This window comes from Lethenteron reissneri, chromosome 22 (assembly GCF_015708825.2).
Source record: "Lethenteron reissneri isolate LAM-NWPU_2019-01 chromosome 22, ASM1570882v1, whole genome shotgun sequence".
Taxonomy (NCBI): Eukaryota; Metazoa; Chordata; class Hyperoartia; order Petromyzontiformes; family Petromyzontidae; genus Lethenteron; species Lethenteron reissneri.
Window position 1 is genome coordinate 306,001 of NC_083800.1, and position 22,650 is coordinate 328,650.

A 22,650-nucleotide genomic window follows, 5' to 3' on the forward strand; every position below is an offset into this window, starting at 1 on the left:
AACCGATCATGGGCCTCCCCAGGTCGACTCAGCCTTAGACGAGTACCTAGTGCGATATTTAGACATCAGCATTGGGGAGACAAAGACGGCCGGGCGTGCCTGTGGGCCACCCACTCACCCTCTTGTGTGCCGTGCCGGCCTTAATAGGTGCTCGCTAACAGCACTTTCCCCAACAGTCTGTTCAAGGTTATATACGAGGGATGTTTTTCTTGTCTTATATATTTCTTCACTTGAGGACGGCTGCTTGCGTTGTGGCCGAAACGTCGTGAGAATTATTTTATTATGTTGAATTTTTATTATTTTATTATTTCCCTTCTACGTGACTTTACCGAAAGAACCAAGATGATATATATATGTTTATATTTTATATACAGGGTGCGCCATAAGTAACTACCTGATTTTTAAATAGTGGTATTTTGTGTAAAAAACATTTTTTGTCAGAAATAATGAAGTCGAAGGCTGCGAGTTGACGGAGCGGTCCGCACGGCTCCGACCCCGCAGCGCATTCGGGCAAACATCTCCCGATGTCGTGAACCAGGAACAACGCGGTGGTCACAAAGCGTCGTGGTGGCAGACCTCGAAGCGGTCGATCTCCGACTTTGACTGAGCAAGGTAAGGGAGAGTTCCAATGAGAACCCCGAAACAACATCGACGAGGAGGAGGAGCGCTGCACCGCTCGACCGGGGATCACGCGACGGTCGCTGCGGAGACGAGTGCAGAGTTCTTGCGTCTAAGTCCACGTCGAGATTCAGCCGGGACGAGAATCGCAGCCCAGAGACCATCAACGCCGCCTCGAGTGCTCGCGCGCTCCCATCGACACGGAGAGGAATGGGAGATGCCGTCAAAGCATCGCGGATTCACCAACGCACGCGGTCATTTGCAGGATATTATCTTTCGTACGCAATTGTATCGAATCTCCATGGATTACATAATTTCATATCATTTAGAGTTTGTGTTTTTTATTCATTTTTCAAAATTTATAGGCAAGACAAATCAGGTCGTTACTTATTGCCCACCCTGTATATACACACACAATCACACACACAATAACACACACACAATCACACACACACAATAACACACACACACAATCACACACACACAATCACACACACACAATCACACACACAATAACACACACAATAACACACACACAATCACACACACACAATCACACACACACAATCACACACACATAATCATACACACACAATAACACATACAATAACACACACAATCACCCTGTGTACACACACACACACAATCACACACACACAATCACGAGACACTCTCAATGCTGTGATAGTGGTCCATGTAGACTTTGCTTGTGCTGATCCATTTCTGTTACACTAATGCACCGTACACTACTGTACACTAATGTACACTACCGTACCCTACACTGATGTACACTACTGTACACTAATGTACACTACCGTACCCTACACTGATGTACACTACTGTACACTAATGTACACTACCATACCCTACACTGATGTACACTACTGTACACTAATGTACACTACCGTACCCTACACTGATGTACACTACTGTACACTAATGTACACTACCGTACCCTACACTGATGTACACTACTGTACACTAATGTACACTACCGTACCCTACACTGATGTACACTACTGTACACTAATGTACACTACCATACCCTACACTGATGTACACTACTGTACACTAATGTACACTACCGTACCCTACACTGATGTACACTACTGTACACTGATGTACACTACTGTACACTAATGTACACTACCGTACCCTACACTGATGTACACTACTGTACACTGATGTACACTACTGTACACTAATGTACACTACCGTACCCTACACTGATGTACACTACTGTACACTGATGTACACTACTGTACACTGATGTACACTACTGTACACTGATGTACACTACTGTACACTAATGTACCGCGCACAGCGACACGCATCAGGCGCTGCGGAGTCCGCGTCACGGGGCCAACGCGAGGCTTTGGTTGTGCTGGTGCTGCTGGTGGTGCTGGTGGTGCTGCTGGTGGTGGTGCTGGTGCTGCTGGTGCTGCTGGTGGTGGTGCTGGTGGTGCTGGTGGTGCTGCTGGTGGTGCTGGTGGTGCTGGTGGTGCTGGTGCTGGTGGTGCTGCTGGTGGTGCGGGTGGTGGTGGTGCTGGTTGTGCTGGTGGTGCTGGTGGTGCTGCTGGTGGTGGTGCTGGTGGTGGTGCTGGTGGTACTGGTGGTAGTGCTGGTGGTGGTGGTGCTGGTGGTGGTGCTGGTTGTGGTGGTGCTGCTGGTGGTGCTGGTGGTGATGCTGGTGGTGGTGCTGGTGGTGGTGCTGGTGGTGGTGGTGCTGGTGGTGGTGGTGCTGGTGGTGGTGCGGGTGGTGGTCCTGGTGGTAGTGCTGGTGGTGGTGGTGCTGGTGGTGGTGCTGGTGGTGGTGCTGGTGGTGGTGCTGGTGGTAGTGCTAGTGCTGGTGGTGGTGCTGGTGGTAACAAGTGGTGTTGTAGAGTCAATGTTGTTGCAATGCTGCGCTCCCATCAGGAAGGCTGCTCGGCTGATGGGATGTGCAACAAACACTTTGAGTGTCCTGCGTGAGAGGGACAGATATGAGGAGGGGAATTGTATGCCAAGTTAAATGGCGCATGTGCTCTGAAGGGCCATTGCCCGAAACGTCGCGGATTATATTAGATCAGCTGAAGGCCTGGCAGTGTTGTTGACACGCAGTGTTATTGCTAATTGTAATTGTGCATCAATAGCAGTATGTGCGTGTGTGTGTGTATTCGTGTGTGTGCGTGTGCGCGTGTGTGCGTGTGTATTCGTGTGTGTGCGCGTGTGTGCGCGTGTTTGTGTGTGCGTGTGTATTCGTGTGTGTGCGTGTGTGTGGGCGTGTGTGCGTGTGTGTGCGTGTGCGCGTGTGTGTGTGCGTGTGTGTGTGGGGAGCGGTAGTGTAGCTGTTAGTGCGCTGCGCGATGAACCCGGCGATGCGAGTTCGATTCCCGATCACGGCCCACGCCAGTGACAATTAACAGAACCGGTCCTGGGCTTCCCCTAGGTAGACTCAGCCTCAAATGAGTACCTTATGTTACGTGTAAACTTCGCCACTAGGGAGACAAAGGCGGCCGGGTGTGGTGTTGGCTACCCCACCCCCTTGAGTGCCGTTCCAGCCGTCATAGATGCTCGCTAACATAACTTGCCCCAACAGTCTGTCAAGGCTATAGTGAGGGATCTTTGTCTTTGTGCGCGTGTACGCGTGTGTACGCGTGTGTGCGCGTGTGCGCGTGCACGCGTGTACGCGTGTGTACGTGTGTACGCGTGTGTGCGTGTGTGTACGCGTGTGTGCGTGTGCACGCGTTTGTGTGTACGCGTGTCCGTGTGTGTGCGTGTATTCGCGTGTGTGCGTGTGTACGCGTGTCAAAGACTTTACAAAGAAATCGATAAATACCCTGCCACAGCCACCCATACACACTTGCAAATAGACTCACGGATTTACTCAGAGACCCATAGATTAGCATAAACATCCATATATAAATATTGATATGAAGACCCACAGACTTACACAGCCAGGCACAGACTTCCACAGACAGTAATATAATTACACAGACACCCATAGACTTTAATACATATAGACTCAGACTTAAAACGACATACATACATTTACAGACTCGTATACTTGATTACTGTATATAGTGACCCAGAGATACACATTAGGGGGCTTTGTGGAAAAACTAAATAGCTAAATAGGTAAGCAATATCTCCTCTGTGAGGTGAGTATTAGAGTGCCATTGTCTACACACATGTGGCAGCCGTTCACCAGTACCGGCTCGAGCGAGTCTGATGGGACGTGTAGAGCAACGCACGAACCGACAGCTCCTTGCTCATTTTCTCATGTCGAGAGATAGTTGGGTGAGATTTGTGTCGTCTGGGTCTCTATCAAGATGCTCGCCGCCTTGTCACCACCAAGAGTCTGTGAAGGGCCCCTGCCCGAAACGTCGCCACTTTATATATATATGGTTTCATAAATATATATAGTAAGAAAGTGTTGTTGTTCTTGAGTGGGTTCAGTGTTTCGCGAGAGGCGTGATGAGGGCACAGGGGAGACAGAGACTAACAACTCATCACCATCATCATCACCACCACCAACTCATCATCACCACCATCACCATCACCAACTCATCATCACCATCATCATCACCACCATCACCACCACCATCACCACCACCATCATCATCACCACCACCACCATCATCATCACCAACTCATCATCACCATCATCATCATCACCATTACCACCCCCATCATCATCATCACCACCATCACCACCATCATCATCACCATCATCATCATCATCACCATCATCATCATCACCATCATCACCATCATCATCATCACCATTACCACCATCATCATCATCACCATTACCACCACCAACTCATCATCACCATCATCATCACCACCATCACCACCATCATCATCATCATCACCACCATCACCACCATCACCACCACCATCATCATCACCACCATCACCACCACCATCATCATCACCACCATCACCACCACCAACTCATTACCACCATCACCACCACCATCATCATCCTCGTGCGATACACCACTTAGCAAATACATGAAAACATATTATTGTATTTTAAAAGGCACTGAAATGTGTAATGTGATACATTTGCGTAAATAATTGATATTTGATATTGATAAATTATTTACAAAAGCTCACGTATTAAATAGATAAATAGATAAACCGCTCTGTACGCGTGTCGTGGCTTTGTGGGAGAATTCTGACTGGGACAGAGGCGGTAACTTGTAATCCGTGATCGAGGGTTTCTGGGTCAGATAGCAGGAACATTGTCGCACACAGTACACGTGCACACAGTACACGTGCACACAGTACACGATGCACACAGTACACGTGCACACAGTACACGTGGACACAGTACACGTGCACACAGTACACGATGCACACAGACACGATACACACAGTACACGTGCACACAGTACACGTGCACACAGTACACGTGCACACAGTACACGATGCACAACAGTACACGTGCACACAGTACACGTGCACACAGTACACGTGCACACAGCACACGTGCACACAGTACACGTGTACTAGGAACACGTGCACACAGTACACGTGCACACAGCACACGTGCACACGCCACGGGCCTCGTGGCCAGCGCGCTGCGCGAGTTCCAATCGCCGCGGCTCACATCAGTGGCGGCAGTGATCAATATCCGCATCGATCCTCCTCCCTTCAACAAGAACCCGCACTGACCAGCGTGGTGAAGTATGGTCAAACTGCCCCCGAATGGGCGAGCCGGCATGGGGGAGGCCTTCAGCCAGCAGGGGATGCAGAAAGGGGATCGATCATGTGTAATGATGTTTTAACACACACACACACAGTGTGTACACACACACACACACAGTGTGTACACACACACACAGTGTGTGTGTACACACACGCAGTGTGTAAACACACACACACAGTGTGTACACACACGCAGTGTGTAAACACACACACACAGTGTGTACACACACACACACAGTGTGCACACACACACACACACAGTGTGTACACACACGCAGTGTGTAAACACACACACACAGTGTGTACACACACACACAGTGTGTACACACACACACACAGTGTGTGTACACACACACAGTGTGTACACACACAGTGTGTACACACACGCACACACACAGTGTGTACACACACACAGTGTGTACGTGTACACACACAGTGTGTACACACACACACACAGTGTGTACACACACACACATATATATATACACGTGAACTCGATACAACGCGGGGGATTTGTGTGCAGTGGTATAGGAGTGAATATAAACACACACACAAGTATACACAATTACATGTGTGTGTGTGTGTACACACACATATATATATACACACACAAGTATACACAATTACATGTGTGTGTGTGTGTGCGCAAAAACACGTCACTATTTATTCTACAACTCAGCTCAGCTTGCCTCTCTGGTCTCACCCAACCTGATTTGAGGAAGGGCCATTTCCCGAAACGTCGCCCAACATGGCGATGGAATGCCACGGACAGTGTCAGTGGCGTTGTGGGACCAGAAGGACGACCGTACGCCACCACACGGAGCCTTGCAAGGTACACAGCACGAATTATAAACACACTCAATACATATATACACTCAATACATACAGATACTCCATACATATAGATATACACTCAATGCATATATACACTCAATACATACAGATACTCCATACATATAGATATACACTCAATGCATATATACACTCAATACATACAGATACTCCATACATATAAATAAACACTAAATACATATATACACTCAATACATATAGATACTCAATACATATAGATATACACTAAATACATATATACACTCAATACATACAGATACTCCATACATATATATAATCACTAAATATAGATATACAATCAATACGTATAGATATACGCTCAATAAATATAGATATATAATCAATAAATAGAGATATCTAATAAATAAATATAGATATACACTCAATACATATAGATATACACTCAATACATATAGATATACAATCAATAAATATCGATATACAATCAATAAATATAGATATATAATCAATACATATAGATATTCACTCAATAAATATTATATATAATCAATAGATATATAATCAATAAATATCGATATACACTCAATAATCTGTGTGTGCATACAAAGACAAAAGCCCCCGTACAGCCTTCACCAGGCTGTAGGGGCAAGTGCTGTTAGCGAGCTGCACCTATGAAGGCCGGAACTGTGGCACACGAGGGGGTGGGTCGCAAACACCACGCCCGGCCGCCTTTGTCTCCTCAATCCTCATGTTTACCCACTGTACCAGGTACTATTCAAGGCTGAGTTGACGTAATTGTGTCCCATAATCGCTTCAGACAATCGTCACCGACGTTGGGCGTGAGCGGAAATCGAACTCGGGTCGCCGGGTGTCGAAGCGCCGTGCGCTGACCACTGTCCCACCGCTCCCACACGCGCCAGTGAACGAGGCGCCCAGCCAACGTGGCGTTCGCAAAGACGCGGCGCGCAGTGTGATCACAGAAGCTGCACAACGACGCGTCCCGCGCGTGTCTGAACATCATGTGTCGGCATCCTCAACGCGTGTGTAGGATATGTCTCATCGATGACGCGGACTCGATCCACATACACAAACCCGATGTGAATAAAGGGGTTTGTACCACAGGCCCAACGCGTGAAAGCGGCCAGCAACTAACATCACGATCAAAGTGGGAAAATACATAAAATATAAACGCGTGCGTGCACACAAACATATACACACACACAGTTACACACTCATGCAATGCAGTGTATTCGTATGAATATGTATGTATAGAACACGTGGGTAGGGACACACGCACAGTAGTGTAAGATGTAACAGTAGTAGTGTAAGATGTGACAGTAGTAGTGTAAGATGTGACAGTAGTAGTGTAAGATGTAACAGTAGTAGTGTAAGATGTGACAGTGGTAGTGTAAGATGTGACAGTAGTAGTGTAAGATGTGACAGTGGTAGTGTAAGATGTAACAGTAGTAGTGTAAGATGTGACAGTAGTAGTGTAAGATGTAACAGTGGTAGTGTAAGATGTGACAGTAGTAGTGTAAGATGTAACAGTAGTAGTGTAAGATGTGACAGTAGTAGTGTAAGATGTAACAGTGGTAGTGTAAGATGTGACAGTAGTAGTGTAAGATGTGACAGTGGTAGTGTAAGAGTGGTAGTGTAAGATGTAACAGTAGTAGTGTAAGATGTAACAGTAGTAGTGTAAGATGTGACAGTGGTAGTGTAAGAGTGGTAGTGTAAGATGTAACAGTAGTAGTGTAAGATGTAACAGTAGTAGTGTAAGATGTGACAGTGGTAGTGTAAGATGTGACAGTGGTAGTGTAAGATGTGACAGTAGTAGTGTAAGATGTAACAGTAGTCGTGTAAGATGTGACAGTGGTAGTGTAAGATGTGACAGTAGTAGTGTAAGATGTGACAGTAGTAGTGTAAGATGTGACAGTGGTAGTGTAAGATGTGACAGTAGTAGTGTAAGATGTAACAGTGGTAGTGTAAGATGTGACAGTAGTAGTGTAAGATGTGACAGTAGTAGTGTAAGATGTAACAGTAGTAGTGTAAGATGTGACAGTAGTAGTGTAAGATGTAACAGTAGTAGTGTAAGATGTAACAGTAGTAGTGTAAGATGTAACAGTACTAGTGTAAGATGTAACAGTAGTAGTGTAAGATGTAACAGTAGTAGTGTAAGATGTAACAGTAGTAGTGTAAGATGTGACAGTAGTAGTGTAAGATGTAACAGTGGTAGTGTAAGATGTAACAGTAGTAGTGTAAGATGTAACAGTGGTAGTGTAAGATGTGACAGTAGTAGTGTAAGATGTAACAGTAGTAGTGTAAGATGTGACAGTAGTAGTGTAAGATGTGACAGTAGTAGTGTAAGATGTGACAGTAGTAGTGTAAGATGTGACAGTAGTAGTGTAAGATGTGACAGTGGTAGTGTAAGATGTGACAGTAGTAGTGTAAGATGTAACAGTGGTAGTGTAAGATGTGACAGTAGTAGTGTAAGATGTGACAGTTTTAGTGTAAGATGTGACAGTAGTAGTGTAAGATGTAACAGTAGTAGTGTAAGATGTGACAGTAGTAGTGTAAGATGCAACAGTAGTAGTGTAAGATGTGACAGTGGTAGTGTAAGATGTGACAGTAGTAGTGTAAGATGTGACAGTGGTAGTGTAAGATGTAACAGTAGTAGTGTAAGATGTGACAGTGGTAGTGTAAGATGTGACAGTAGTAGTGTAAGATGTGACAGTGGTAGTGTAAGATGTAACAGTAGTAGTGTAAGATGTAACAGTGGTAGTGTAAGATGTAACAGTAGTAGTGTAAGATGTGACAGTGGTAGTGTAAGATGTAACAGTAGTAGTGTAAGATGTGACAGTGGTAGTGTAAGATGTAACAGTAGTAGTGTAAGATGTGACAGTGGTAGTGTAAGATGTGACAGTGGTAGTGTAAGATGTGACAGTGGTAGTGTAAGATGTGACCGTGGTAGTGTAAGATGTAACATTAGTAGTGTAAGATGTGACAGTAGTAGTGTAAGATGTAACAGTAGTAGTGTAAGATGTAACAGTAGTAGTGTAAGATGTAACAGTGGTAGTGTAAGATGTGACAGTAGTAGTGTAAGATGTGACAGTGGTAGTGTAAGATGTAACAGTGGTAGTGTAAGATGTGACAGTGGTAGTGTAAGATGTGACAGTAGTAGTGTAAGATGTGACAGTGGTAGTGTAAGATGTAACAGTGGTAGTGTAAGATGTAACAGTGGTAGTGTAAGATGTGACAGTAGTAGTGTAAGATGTGACAGTGGTAGTGTAAGATGTAACAGTGGTAGTGTAAGATGTAACAGTGGTAGTGTAAGATGTGACAGTAGTAGTGTAAGATGTGACAGTGGTAGTGTAAGATGTAACAGTGGTAGTGTAAGATGTAACAGTGGTAGTGTAAGATGTGACAGTAGTAGTGTAAGATGTAACAGTGGTAGTGTAAGATGTAACAGTAGTAGTGTAAGATGTGACAGTAGTAGTGTAAGATGTAACAGTGGTAGTGTAAGATGTGACAGTAGTAGTGTAAGATGTAACAGTAGTAGTGTAAGATGTAACATTGGTAGTGTAAGATGTGACAGTGGTAGTGTAAGATGTGACAGTGGTAGTGTAAGATGTAACAGTAGTAGTGTAAGATGTAACAGTGGTAGTGTAAGATGTAACAGTAGTAGTGTAAGATGTGACAGTGGTAGTGTAAGATGTGACAGTGGTAGTGTAAGATGTGACAGTGGTAGTGTAAGATGTAACAGTGGTAGTGTAAGATGTGACAGTGGTAGTGTAAGATGTAACAGTGGTAGTGTAAGATGTGACAGTGGTAGTGTAAGATGTGACAGTAGTAGTGTAAGATGTAACAGTGGTAGTGTAAGATGTAACAGTGGTAGTGTAAGATGTGACAGTGGTAGTGTAAGATGTAACAGTGGTAGTGTAAGATGTGACAGTGGTAGTGTAAGATGTGACAGTGGTAGTGTAAGATGTGACAGTGGTAGTGTAAGATGTGACAGTGGTAGTGTAAGATGTGACAGTGGTAGTGTAAGATGTAACAGTAGTAGTGTAAGATGTGACAGTAGTAGTGTAAGATGTGACAGTGGTAGTGTAAGATGTGACAGGGGTAGTGTAAGATGTAACAGTGGTAGTGTAAGATGTAACAGTGGTAGTGTAAGATGTGACAGTAGTAGTGTAAGATGTAACAGTGGTAGTGTAAGATGTAACAGTAGTAGTGTAAGATGTGACAGTAGTAGTGTAAGATGTGACAGTGGTAGTGTAAGATGTAACAGTAGTAGTGTAAGATGTAACAGTAGTAGTGTAAGATGTGACAGTAGTAGTGTAAGATGTGACAGTAGTAGTGTAAGATGTAACAGTGGTAGTGTAAGATGTAACAGTAGTAGTGTAAGATGTAACAGTAGTAGTGTAAGATGTGACAGTGGTAGTGTAAGATGTAACAGTAGTAGTGTAAGATGTGACAGTGGTAGTGTAAGATGTGACAGTGGTAGTGTAAGATGTAACAGTGGTAGTGTAAGATGTGACAGTGGTAGTGTAAGATGTGACAGTGGTAGTGTAAGATGTAACAGTAGTAGTGTAAGATGTAACAGTGGTAGTGTAAGATGTAACAGTGGTAGTGTAAGATGTGACAGTGGTAGTGTAAGATGTAACAGTAGTAGTGTAAGATGTGACAGTAGTAGTGTAAGATGTGACAGTAGTAGTGTAAGATGTAACAGTAGTAGTGTAAGATGTAACAGTGGTAGTGTAAGATGTAACAGTGGTAGTGTAAGATGTAACAGTAGTAGTGTAAGATGTGACAGTAGTAGTGTAAGATGTAACAGTAGTAGTGTAAGATGTGACAGTAGTAGTGTAAGATGTAACAGTAGTAGTGTAAGATGTAACAGTGGTAGTGTAAGATGTAACAGTGGTAGTGTAAGATGTAACAGTAGTAGTGTAAGATGTGACAGTAGTAGTGTAAGATGTAACAGTAGTAGTGTAAGATGTGACAGTAGTAGTGTAAGATGTAACAGTAGTAGTGTAAGATGTAACAGTGGTAGTGTAAGATGTAACAGTGGTAGTGTAAGATGTGACAGTAGTAGTGTAAGATGTAACAGTAGTAGTGTAAGATGTGACAGTAGTAGTGTAAGATGTAACAGTAGTAGTGTAAGATGTAACAGTGGTAGTGTAAGATGTAACAGTGGTAGTGTAAGATGTAACAGTAGTAGTGTAAGATGTGACAGTAGTAGTGTAAGATGTGACAGTAGTAGTGTAAGATGTAACAGTAGTAGTGTAAGATGTGACAGTGGTAGTGTAAGATGTGACAGTGGTAGTGTAAGATGTAACAGTAGTAGTGTAAGATGTGACAGTAGTAGTGTAAGATGTGACAGTGGTAGTGTAAGATGTGACAGTGGTAGTGTAAGATGTGACAGTGGTAGTGTAAGATGTGACAGTAGTAGTGTAAGATGTAACAGTGGTAGTGTAAGATGTGACAGTGGTAGTGTAAGATGTGACAGTAGTAGTGTAAGATGTGACAGTGGTAGTGTAAGATGTGACAGTGGTAGTGTAAGATGTGACAGTGGTAGTGTAAGATGTAACAGTAGTAGTGTAAGATGTAACAGTGGTAGTGTAAGATGTAACAGTGGTAGTGTAAGATGTAACAGTGGTAGTGTAAGATGTGACAGTGGTAGTGTAAGATGTGACAGTAGTAGTGTAAGATGTAACAGTGGTAGTGTAAGATGTGACAGTGGTAGTGTAAGATGTGACAGTGGTAGTGTAAGATGTAACAGTGGTAGTGTAAGATGTGACAGTGGTAGTGTAAGATGTGACAGTAGTAGTGTAAGATGTAACAGTGGTAGTGTAAGATGTGACAGTGGTAGTGTAAGATGTAACAGTAGTAGTGTAAGATGTGACAGTAGTAGTGTAAGATGTGACAGTAGTAGTGTAAGATGTAACAGTAGTAGTGTAAGATGTAACAGTGGTAGTGTAAGATGTAACAGTGGTAGTGTAAGATGTAACAGTAGTAGTGTAAGATGTGACAGTAGTAGTGTAAGATGTAACAGTAGTAGTGTAAGATGTGACAGTAGTAGTGTAAGATGTAACAGTAGTAGTGTAAGATGTAACAGTGGTAGTGTAAGATGTAACAGTGGTAGTGTAAGATGTAACAGTAGTAGTGTAAGATGTGACAGTAGTAGTGTAAGATGTAACAGTAGTAGTGTAAGATGTAACAGTGGTAGTGTAAGATGTAACAGTAGTAGTGTAAGATGTGACAGTAGTAGTGTAAGATGTAACAGTAGTAGTGTAAGATGTAACAGTGGTAGTGTAAGATGTGACAGTAGTAGTGTAAGATGTGACAGTAGTAGTGTAAGATGTGACAGTAGTAGTGTAAGATGTAACAGTAGTAGTGTAAGATGTAACAGTGGTAGTGTAAGATGTGACAGTAGTAGTGTAAGATGTGACAGTAGTAATGTAAGATGTAACAGTAGTAGTGTAAGATGTGACAGTAGTAGTGTAAGATGTAACAGTAGTAGTGTAAGATGTAACAGTGGTAGTGTAAGATGTAACAGTGGTAGTGTAAGATGTGACAGTAGTAGTGTAAGATGTAACAGTAGTAGTGTAAGATGTGACAGTAGTAGTGTAAGATGTAACAGTAGTAGTGTAAGATGTAACAGTGGTAGTGTAAGATGTAACAGTGGTAGTGTAAGATGTAACAGTAGTAGTGTAAGATGTGACAGTAGTAGTGTAAGATGTGACAGTAGTAGTGTAAGATGTAACAGTAGTAGTGTAAGATGTGACAGTGGTAGTGTAAGATGTGACAGTGGTAGTGTAAGATGTAACAGTAGTAGTGTAAGATGTGACAGTAGTAGTGTAAGATGTGACAGTGGTAGTGTAAGATGTGACAGTGGTAGTGTAAGATGTGACAGTAGTAGTGTAAGATGTAACAGTGGTAGTGTAAGATGTGACAGTGGTAGTGTAAGATGTGACAGTAGTAGTGTAAGATGTGACAGTGGTAGTGTAAGATGTGACAGTGGTAGTGTAAGATGTGACAGTGGTAGTGTAAGATGTAACAGTAGTAGTGTAAGATGTAACAGTGGTAGTGTAAGATGTAACAGTGGTAGTGTAAGATGTAACAGTGGTAGTGTAAGATGTGACAGTAGTAGTGTAAGATGTAACAGTGGTAGTGTAAGATGTGACAGTGGTAGTGTAAGATGTGACAGTGGTAGTGTAAGATGTAACAGTGGTAGTGTAAGATGTGACAGTGGTAGTGTAAGATGTGACAGTAGTAGTGTAAGATGTAACAGTGGTAGTGTAAGATGTGACAGTGGTAATGTAAGATGTAACAGTAGTAGTGTAAGATGTAACAGTGGTAGTGTAAGATGTGACAGTGGTAGTGTAAGATGTGACAGTGGTAGTGTAAGATGTAACAGTAGTAGTGTAAGATGTAACAGTAGTAGTGTAATTGTAACAGTAGTAGTGTAATTGTAACAGTAGTAGTGTAAGATGTAACAGTAGTAGTGTAATTGTAACAGTAGTAGTGTAAGATGTGACAGTAGTAGTGTAAGATGTGACAGTGGTAGTGTAAGATGTGACAGTGGTAGTGTAAGATGTAACAGTAGTAGTGTAAATGTAACAGTGGTAGTGTAAGATGTGACAGTGGTAGTGTAAGATGTAACAGTAGTAGTGTAAGATGTAACAGTAGTAGTGTAACATGTAACAGTAGTAGTGTAAGATGTGACAGTGGTAGTGTAAGATGTGACAGTGGTAGTGTAAGATGTGACAGTGGTAGTGTAAGATGTAACAGTAGTAGTGTAAGATGTGACAGTAGTAGTGTAAGATGTAACAGTGGTAGTGTAAGATGTGACAGTAGTAGTGTAAGATGTAACAGTAGTAGTGTAAGATGTGACAGTGGTAGTGTAAGATGTAACAGTGGTAGTGTAAGATGTAACAGTAGTAGTGTAAGATGTGACAGTAGTAGTGTAAGATGTGACAGTGGTAGTGTAAGATGTAACAGTGGTAGTGTAAGATGTAACAGTGGTAGTGTAAGATGTGACAGTAGTAGTGTAAGATGTGACAGTGGTAGTGTAAGATGTAACAGTGGTAGTGTAAGATGTAACAGTAGTAGTGTAAGATGTGACAGTAGTAGTGTAAGATGTGACAGTGGTAGTGTAAGATGTAACAGTGGTAGTGTAAGATGTAACAGTAGTAGTGTAAGATGTGACAGTGGTAGTGTAAGATGTGACAGTAGTAGTGTAAGATGTAACAGTGGTAGTGTAAGATGTAACAGTAGTAGTGTAAGATGTGACAGTGGTAGTGTAAGATGTGACAGTGGTAGTGTTAGATGTAACAGTGGTAGTGTAAGATGTAACAGTGGTAGTGTAAGATGTAACAGGAGGTATTGAGGCGTGTCTTGGATCGAGCGAGGTTATTTAATTCCAAGTGCCTGGGGGTGTAGAGACCACGACGATGACGGTGGTGGTGACGATGATGGTGGTGGTGGTGGTGACGATGATGACGATGATGGTGGTGTTGGTGACGATGATGACGATGATGGTGGTGGTGGTTGTGATGATGACGATGATAATGATGACGATGATGGTGGTGGTGGTTGTGATGATGACGATGATGGTGGTGGTGGTTGTGATGATGACGATGATGACGATGATGGTGGTGATGATTAAGGGAGGGAATTCCATAGCGTAACAGTGCGAGGGAAAGTATAAACAGACAAAGGCAAAGATCCCCCATATAGCCGGGACAGACTGTTGGGGCAAGTGCTGTCAACAAGTCGCGCATATGATGGTCGGCACGGGCATACGGCCGGGGTGGGTGATCAGCACCTCGCCCGGCCGCCTTTGTCTCCCTAATGACGATGTATATTTACACAGTCTATGTGACTTTATATGTATGAACTTCTTTCGCACCGTACGTATCCAACCGTGCTAATCGGAGGCGCGGTATATAATGCAACACGCGTTGTGCATTGAACGCATGCACTCGTGTACACACACCCACACGTGTGTGCACACACACACACGCGTGTACACACACACACGCGTGTACACACACACACGTATATCCACACGTGTGTACACACACACGTATATCCACACGTGTGTGCACACACACACACGCGTGTACACACAAACCCACACGCGTGTACAAAGACAAAGATCCCCCGTATAGCCTTAACAGACTGTAGGGGCAAGTGCTGTTAGCGAGCACCTATGAAGGCCAGAACGGTACACGAGGGGGTGGGTGGCCAGCGCCACGCCCGACCGCCTTTGCCTCCCCAGTGGCTATGTTTACACACCGCACCAGGTACTCATTTAAGGCTGAGTCGACCTAGGGGAGGCCCAGGACCGGTTCAGATAATCGTCACTGGTGTTAGCCGTGAGCGGGAATCGAACCCGGGTCGCCAGATTCATAGCGTGTACACACACACACCCACACGCGTGTACACACACACGTATACCCACACGCGTATACACACACACACGCGTGTACACACACACACGTATATCCACACGTGTGTGCACACACACACACGCGTGTACACACACACGCGTGTACACACACACACGTATATCCACACGTGTGTACACACACACACCCACACGCGTGTACACACAAACCCACACGCGTGTACACACACACACCCACACGCGTGTACACACACACGTATACCCACACGCGTGTACACACACACACGCACGTATACCCACACGCGTATACACACCCACACGCGTGTACACACACACACACGTATACACACACACTGTACACACACACCCACACGCGTGTACACACACACACACGTATTAATATTCTGCACACACACACGTGACGATGTAAGCCATTGAATGGGGCACATACAGCACGAAACTAAAATACGCGCAATGTACACAACCACAATGTAAGAAGGCACTTTATGTAATATGTATGTATACATGAGCATATACAGTATATACACACGCGTGCATACACATGGGCTGGAGTGTGCACACACATGTACCCCGCACACACACACACAGGGAGTATGATGGACACAAAGACACAGATCCCCCGTATAGCCTGCCGTCAAGTTGAGGCAAGTGCTGTAAAGCCGACACGGAGCGAGCGGGTCGCGAGCGCTCCGCCCGCTCGCTCCGTCTCCCAGGTGCCGATGTTTGCACAGCGGGAACTCATTTCAGGCTAAACAGACATAGAGGATGCCCAGGTTCAGATGTCCGTCACCGGAGTTGATGATGAGCGGGAGTCGAACTCGCAGCGTGCTAATCGCGACACCACCGCTCCCCACACATTCAGTGAATGGACACACACAGGCAGTAGTACACACACACACACCTGGGTAGTGGTATACACACACCCCTGGGTAGTACACACACACAGGTAGTGGTACACACACACAGGTAGTGGTACACACACACAGGTAGTGGTACACACAGGTAGTGGTACACACACACACAGGTAGTGGTACACACACACACACCTGGGTAGTACACACACACAGGAAGTGGTACACACACCTGGGTACTACACACACCTGGGTAGTGATACACACAGGTAGTGGTACACACACACAGGTAGTGGTACACACAGGTAGTGGTACACACACAGGAAGTGGTACACACACCTGGGTACTACACACACCTGGGTAGTGATACACACAGGTAGTGGTAAACACACACAGGTAGTGGTACACACACACAGGTAGTGGTACACACAGGTAGTGGTACACACAGGTAGTGGTACACACACCTGGGTAGTGATACACACAGGTAGTGGTACACACACACAGGTAGTGGTACACACACACAGGTAGTGGTACACACAGGTAGTGGTACACACACACACAGGTAGTGGTACACACACACACACACCTGGGTAGTACACACACACAGGAAGTGGTACACACCTGGGTAGTACACACACACACGTGTGTAGTAGTACACACGTGTGTGTGTGTAGTAGTACACGTGTGTGTAGTACACGTGTGTGTGTGGCAAACGTGTGTATACACGCACACACGTGACGTCTCTATCCCTGAGTCATTCCGGAGGCTCCCCCACATCCGGTGAGCACGGCTAGCTACGTACGGCGCGAACGAAGTTCAACTCACGTACGTGCGGGGACCTCCCGAGACGGGCAAGAGAAGGGCAAGGCAGGCACGGTAGAGGGAAGGGCAGGAGAAGGGCAGGGAAGGGCAGGAGAATGGCAGGGCAAGGCAGGGTAGAGGGAAGGGCAGGAGGAGAAGGGCAGGGTAGAGGGAAGGGCAGGAGGAGAAGGGCAGGGCAAGGGCACCGCTGAAGATGGATCAAGGTGGAACACGGTTCGGGCAGGGTAGGGCAAGGTGCCGTGAGACAGGCCACGGCATCGCAAGGGCAAGAGGCGGGCAGGGCGGCTCGCTACAGAAAGGGGCAAGGCCGGGTAGAGAAGCACAGCGCAGAACGAGTCGCGGGGCAATGGACAAGGGCGAGACGGAGCAAGAAGGGCCCGCAGAGCAGAGCGATAGCAGGAGGAGACGGGGCGAGTCGGAGCCAGGCGGGGCACGGCAGCTCAGAGGAGGGCACGGCGGGGTCAACCACGACCGGGCCGAGACGGGGCAAGGCTGCGTCGCTCACCTTCGGCGGCTTCCTCGGCGCCCAGCAGCGGCGCCTCCCCCGCGCGCTCCGCGCCGCACCGCGAGCCGGACTCGAACCCCCCCCCGGGGGCCCCCCCTCCGGCAGCCCCCCCGGCGGTCGTGTGGAGGCCGCCGCAGGCCGCGCGCCGGGCCGGGGGCAGCACGGCCGCCTCCTCCTCCCCCCCGCGGCCCCGCGCCGCCGCAGCCGCCGCCGTCATCATCAGCACCGCGGCGGCGTCATCGTCATCATCGTCCTCATCGTCCTCATCGTCTTCATCGTCTTCCTGCTCCTCCTCATCCTCCACCTCATCGTCTGGGTGCAGAACGTGAATGGACCTTGGTTGCTGCTGATGATGATGTTGATGATGCTGCTGCTGCTGTTGTTGTTGCTGATGGTGGAGCATCATCATGCACGATGATTGAGCGAGGTTGAACGGCAGCTGCTGCTGATGGTGATGTTGCTGATGGTGATGTTGCTGATGCTGATGTTCGAGGTTGAGGATGTCTTTCACCGAGAACGGGGTGGAAGTTGCCGGGCAGGGCAGCATCATCATCGGCGGTCTGTGGGGAGACCACTTCCTCGCTCGGACATCGCGAAACGCAACCACCAACACCACCACTACTACCACCAACACCACCACTACGACTAACGCCGCCACAACACCACCAACATCAGCACCACCAACATCAGCACCACCAACCCCACTAACACCACCACCAACACCGCCACTCCACGTGACATCTCCACGGTGTTACACTCTCCTCTCGCGCAAGCATCGAACACGTTCGTAGTAGAACACTGCGATACAGAGCTACACTCCGGACAAATGTCGATGTGTTAGACACAGTGCGTACATGTTTGTTTACCAAATTACAATAACATCGGAGACGAGTTCTGACCTGGTCAGGCAGCGCGGCCCGGGTGAACGAGCCCGCTCCGCGTCGCCCGTGCAGCTCCCTCGCGCCGCTCCGCAATCGCCGTGGCGCTTCGCTAAGCTCGCCTCTCTCTCTCTCGTCTGCGTCTCTCTCGCCTCTCTCTCTCTCGAGTCTCTCTCTCGAGTCTCTCTCCTCCTGCGTCTCTCTCGTCTGCGTCTCTCTCTCGCCGGAGTCTCTCTCGCGTCTGCGTCTCTCTCCGCCTGAGTCTCTCTCCGCCTGCGCGTCTCTCTCTCTCGTCCTGCTCAGCGACTCGAGGCTGCTCGTCCGGGATGGGGCCCCGGGTCCCCGCCGACTGCGGCCGCGCGCGAGCCCCAGCTCATGCTCGCAGCGGCGTCTCTCTCTCGCTGTAGGTGCGTGTGACACGCGTGTGTACGTGTGTGCGTGTGTACGTGTGCGCGCGTGTGTGAGTGCGTTACACGCGTGACACGAGCGCGGCGCGAGTCCGAGGGCAACTCGGAGGGCAGCGAGGACGCGGAGTCGCCATGCGCGACGCGCGCCTCCAGTCGCCTCCCCGTGTCCCTCTCCCCCCTCGCTCCCCCCCCTCGCTCTCCCCGTGTCCCTCCCCCCTCGTCTGTGTTGATATCTCACCCCCCCTCGCTCTCTCCGTGTCCCTCTCTCTCTCCTCCCCCTCGCTCTCCCCCTCGTCTATGTTGATCTCTCACTCGCTCTCCCCGTGTTCCTCTCTCGCTCTCCCCGTGTCCCTCTCTCACTCTCCCCGTGTCCCTCTCTCGCTCTCCCCGTGTCCCTCTCTCGCTCTCCCCGTGTCCCTCTCTCTCTCGCTCGCTCTCCGACCCCTGTGCTCGCCCTCGCCTGTCACCGCCTCGCGTCGGGGGGCGAGGGGGGGGGAGGCGCTGGGGTTGGCGGCTCCCTCCCCCCTCTCCGCCCCTCGCATCCCTGGACTGGGCTGGGCACGCTCGGTCCCTCCTCCTCCTCCCCCTCCTCCTCCATCTCCTCCCCCCCTCCTCCTCCCCTCCTACCCCTCCTCCTCCCCCCAGGATAGCGAGAGACGCTCCCTCTCAGGGGAGGTGGTGGGGAGGCGGGGGGCGAGAGAGAGGGTGGAGGGAGAGGGTGGAGATAGGAGCGAGAGAGAGGAAACAGGGATAATGGTGGAGAGAATGAGGGGTGAGATAGGATAGGGAGAGATAGATGGGGTAGAGAGAGAGGGGGTAGAGAGAGAGGGGGGTAGAGAGAGGGGGGGTAGAGAGAGGGGGGTAGAGAGAGGGGGGTAGAGAGAGGGGGGTAGAGAGAGGGGGGTAGAGAGAGGGGGGTAGAGAGAGAGGGGGTAGAGAGAGAGGGGGTAGAGAGAGGGGGGTAGAGAGAGGGGGGTAGAGAGAGGGGGTAGAGAGAGGGGTGGGATGGGGGCTGGGAGAGGGGGGCCTGCACCTCAACACGCGAACCCTGCTCTCTCCCCTCGCTCTCCCCAGAAGCGGGTTCGGTAGGAACTCACGAAGCAAACAAGTTCTTGAAAACAACTTTAAAACAACAAACACGCTCTTAAAGGATATACACACACACAAAGACGAAAATTCCCCCCCCCCCTAGAGCCCTAACAGACTGTTGGGGCAAGTGTGGCGGTAAGCGAGCACCTATGAAGGCCGACACGGTACACATGGGGATGGGCCGGCACCACGCCCGACCGCCTTTGTCTCCCTAGTAGCGATGCTTACACACCGCAACCAGGTATTAATTTGAGGTTGAGTCGACCTAGGGGAGGCCCAGGAGTGGTCAGATAATCGTCACCGGTATTGGTCGTGAGCGGGAATCGAACTCGGGTCGCCGGAATTGTAGAGCAGCGCCGCTCACCACACACACAAAGCCACACGCACAAAGCCACACGCACAAAGCTACACACAGACACACAGCCACACACAGACACACACAACCACACACAGACACACAAAGACACACAGCCACACACACGCACATATACACCACGCACAGGCTCACATTGAATGCCACTCACACACTCACACAAATAGATACCACGCACACACACACATAGATACCACGCACACACACACACACATAGATACCACGCACACACACACACTTAGATACCACGCACACACACACACATAGATACCATGCAAACACATACACTTAGATACCACATTCACGGTAGACTCACACACTTAGATACCACGCACACTCACGCACATAGATACCATGCACACACACATACTTAGATACCACATTCACGGTAGACTCACACACACACATAGATACCACGCTCACACCTACCACATACGTAGCAACTCATACATTTGTACATACAACACACACACACTATGACATTTACCTAGACATATACACAACGGCATATACACATAGGTACACACTCTCAAGCATATACAAAGACACCCCCTCCGTATAGTCTACACAGACTGTTGGGGCAAGTGCTGTTAGCACGACACACGGCGGAATGATGTGGCTAGAACCACGCCCGGCCGCCTTTGTCTTCCCATTGCTGACGCGTGTTCACAGCTCGCGACAGCCACTCACTCGAGGCCGAGTCTAGCCACCGACACACACACACACGCACACACACGCACACACGCACACACACGCGCACACACACGCGCACACGCACACACACAGGCACACACGCACACACACGCACACACACACGCACGCACACACGCACGCACACGTACGCACACACGCACGCACACACACGCACACACGTACACGCACGCACACGCACGCACACACGCACACACACACGCGCACACACGTACACACACACACACGCACACGTATGTTGAACTTCTTTCGCACCTTACGTAGCCAACCGTGCTGATCGGAGATGTATATGCACACGCGCATAACCCGTATACACACAGGTGCATAAACGAACACACACACAAAGATACATATATAGACAAAGGCCCCCGTGTCGCCTTCACAGACTGTTGGGGCAAGTGCTGTACGGGAGCACATATTAAGACTGGCACGGACACACACACAGCACACACACAGCACATACACATCACATACACAACACACATCACATACACAACATACACACATCACATACACAGCACATACACAACACACACACAGCACATACACAGCACGCACACACAACACATACACAACACAACACACACAGCACATACACAGCACGCACACACACAACACACAGCACATGCACAACACACACAGCACATACACAACACATACACAACACACATCACATACACAACATACACACATCACATACACAACACATACACAACACACAGCACATACACAACATACACAGCACATACACAACACATACACAGCACACACAACAACACACACAGCACACATAACATACACACAGCACATACACAACACATACACAAACGAATACACATACTCACGCATCCATAGAAATGTACAAACGTACACACATATCAAGACAAACGTACAAAGACATATACACAAACACATACACATTTATAAACACACACATACAAATACACACATACATACAAATACATACCCATACATATATAAAAACACATACATACGAACACACACTCACATATGTTTATACACAGTACAACGCATACATCGACAAAGATCCCCTGTACAGACTGTTGGCGAAATTGCTGTTAGCGAGTAAAACAAACACGTAAATATACGCACGTAAACACAGATCCACACGAACACACACATACACACGTACACAGAGACACGTGTACATACACACGAATACATATACACGTACACGGAGACACACCAGCACACATATACACAGAGACATACATACACACGAATACATATACACAGAGACACACTAACACACATATACACAGAGACATACATACACACGAACACACACATATACACAGAGACACGTGTACATACACACGAATACATATACACATACACAGAGACACACTAACACACACATACACGGAGACATACATACACCGAGGCACGCACACGACGAGAATCACACGCGCGTGCCCGTTGCACACAGACACA

The 22,650-nt window shown here is 47.5% G+C and overlaps 1 protein-coding gene across 1 annotated transcript in view; it reads right to left on the reverse strand.

Annotated features, from left to right (window-relative positions):
- Positions 1-19,205, reverse strand: part of LOC133345703 (homeobox protein vnd-like) — a 42,809-nt gene extending 23,604 nt beyond the window's left edge. The window contains exons 1-2 of the mRNA XM_061556681.1: positions 18,637-19,205; positions 17,738-18,297 (exon numbers count right to left, since the gene is read on the reverse strand). Coding sequence (XP_061412665.1) covers positions 17,738-18,290 — 553 coding nt within the window. The 5' untranslated portion in view covers positions 18,291-18,297; positions 18,637-19,205. The remainder of the gene's footprint in view (positions 1-17,737; positions 18,298-18,636) is intronic.
- Positions 19,206-22,650: the final 3,445 nt, after the last annotated feature.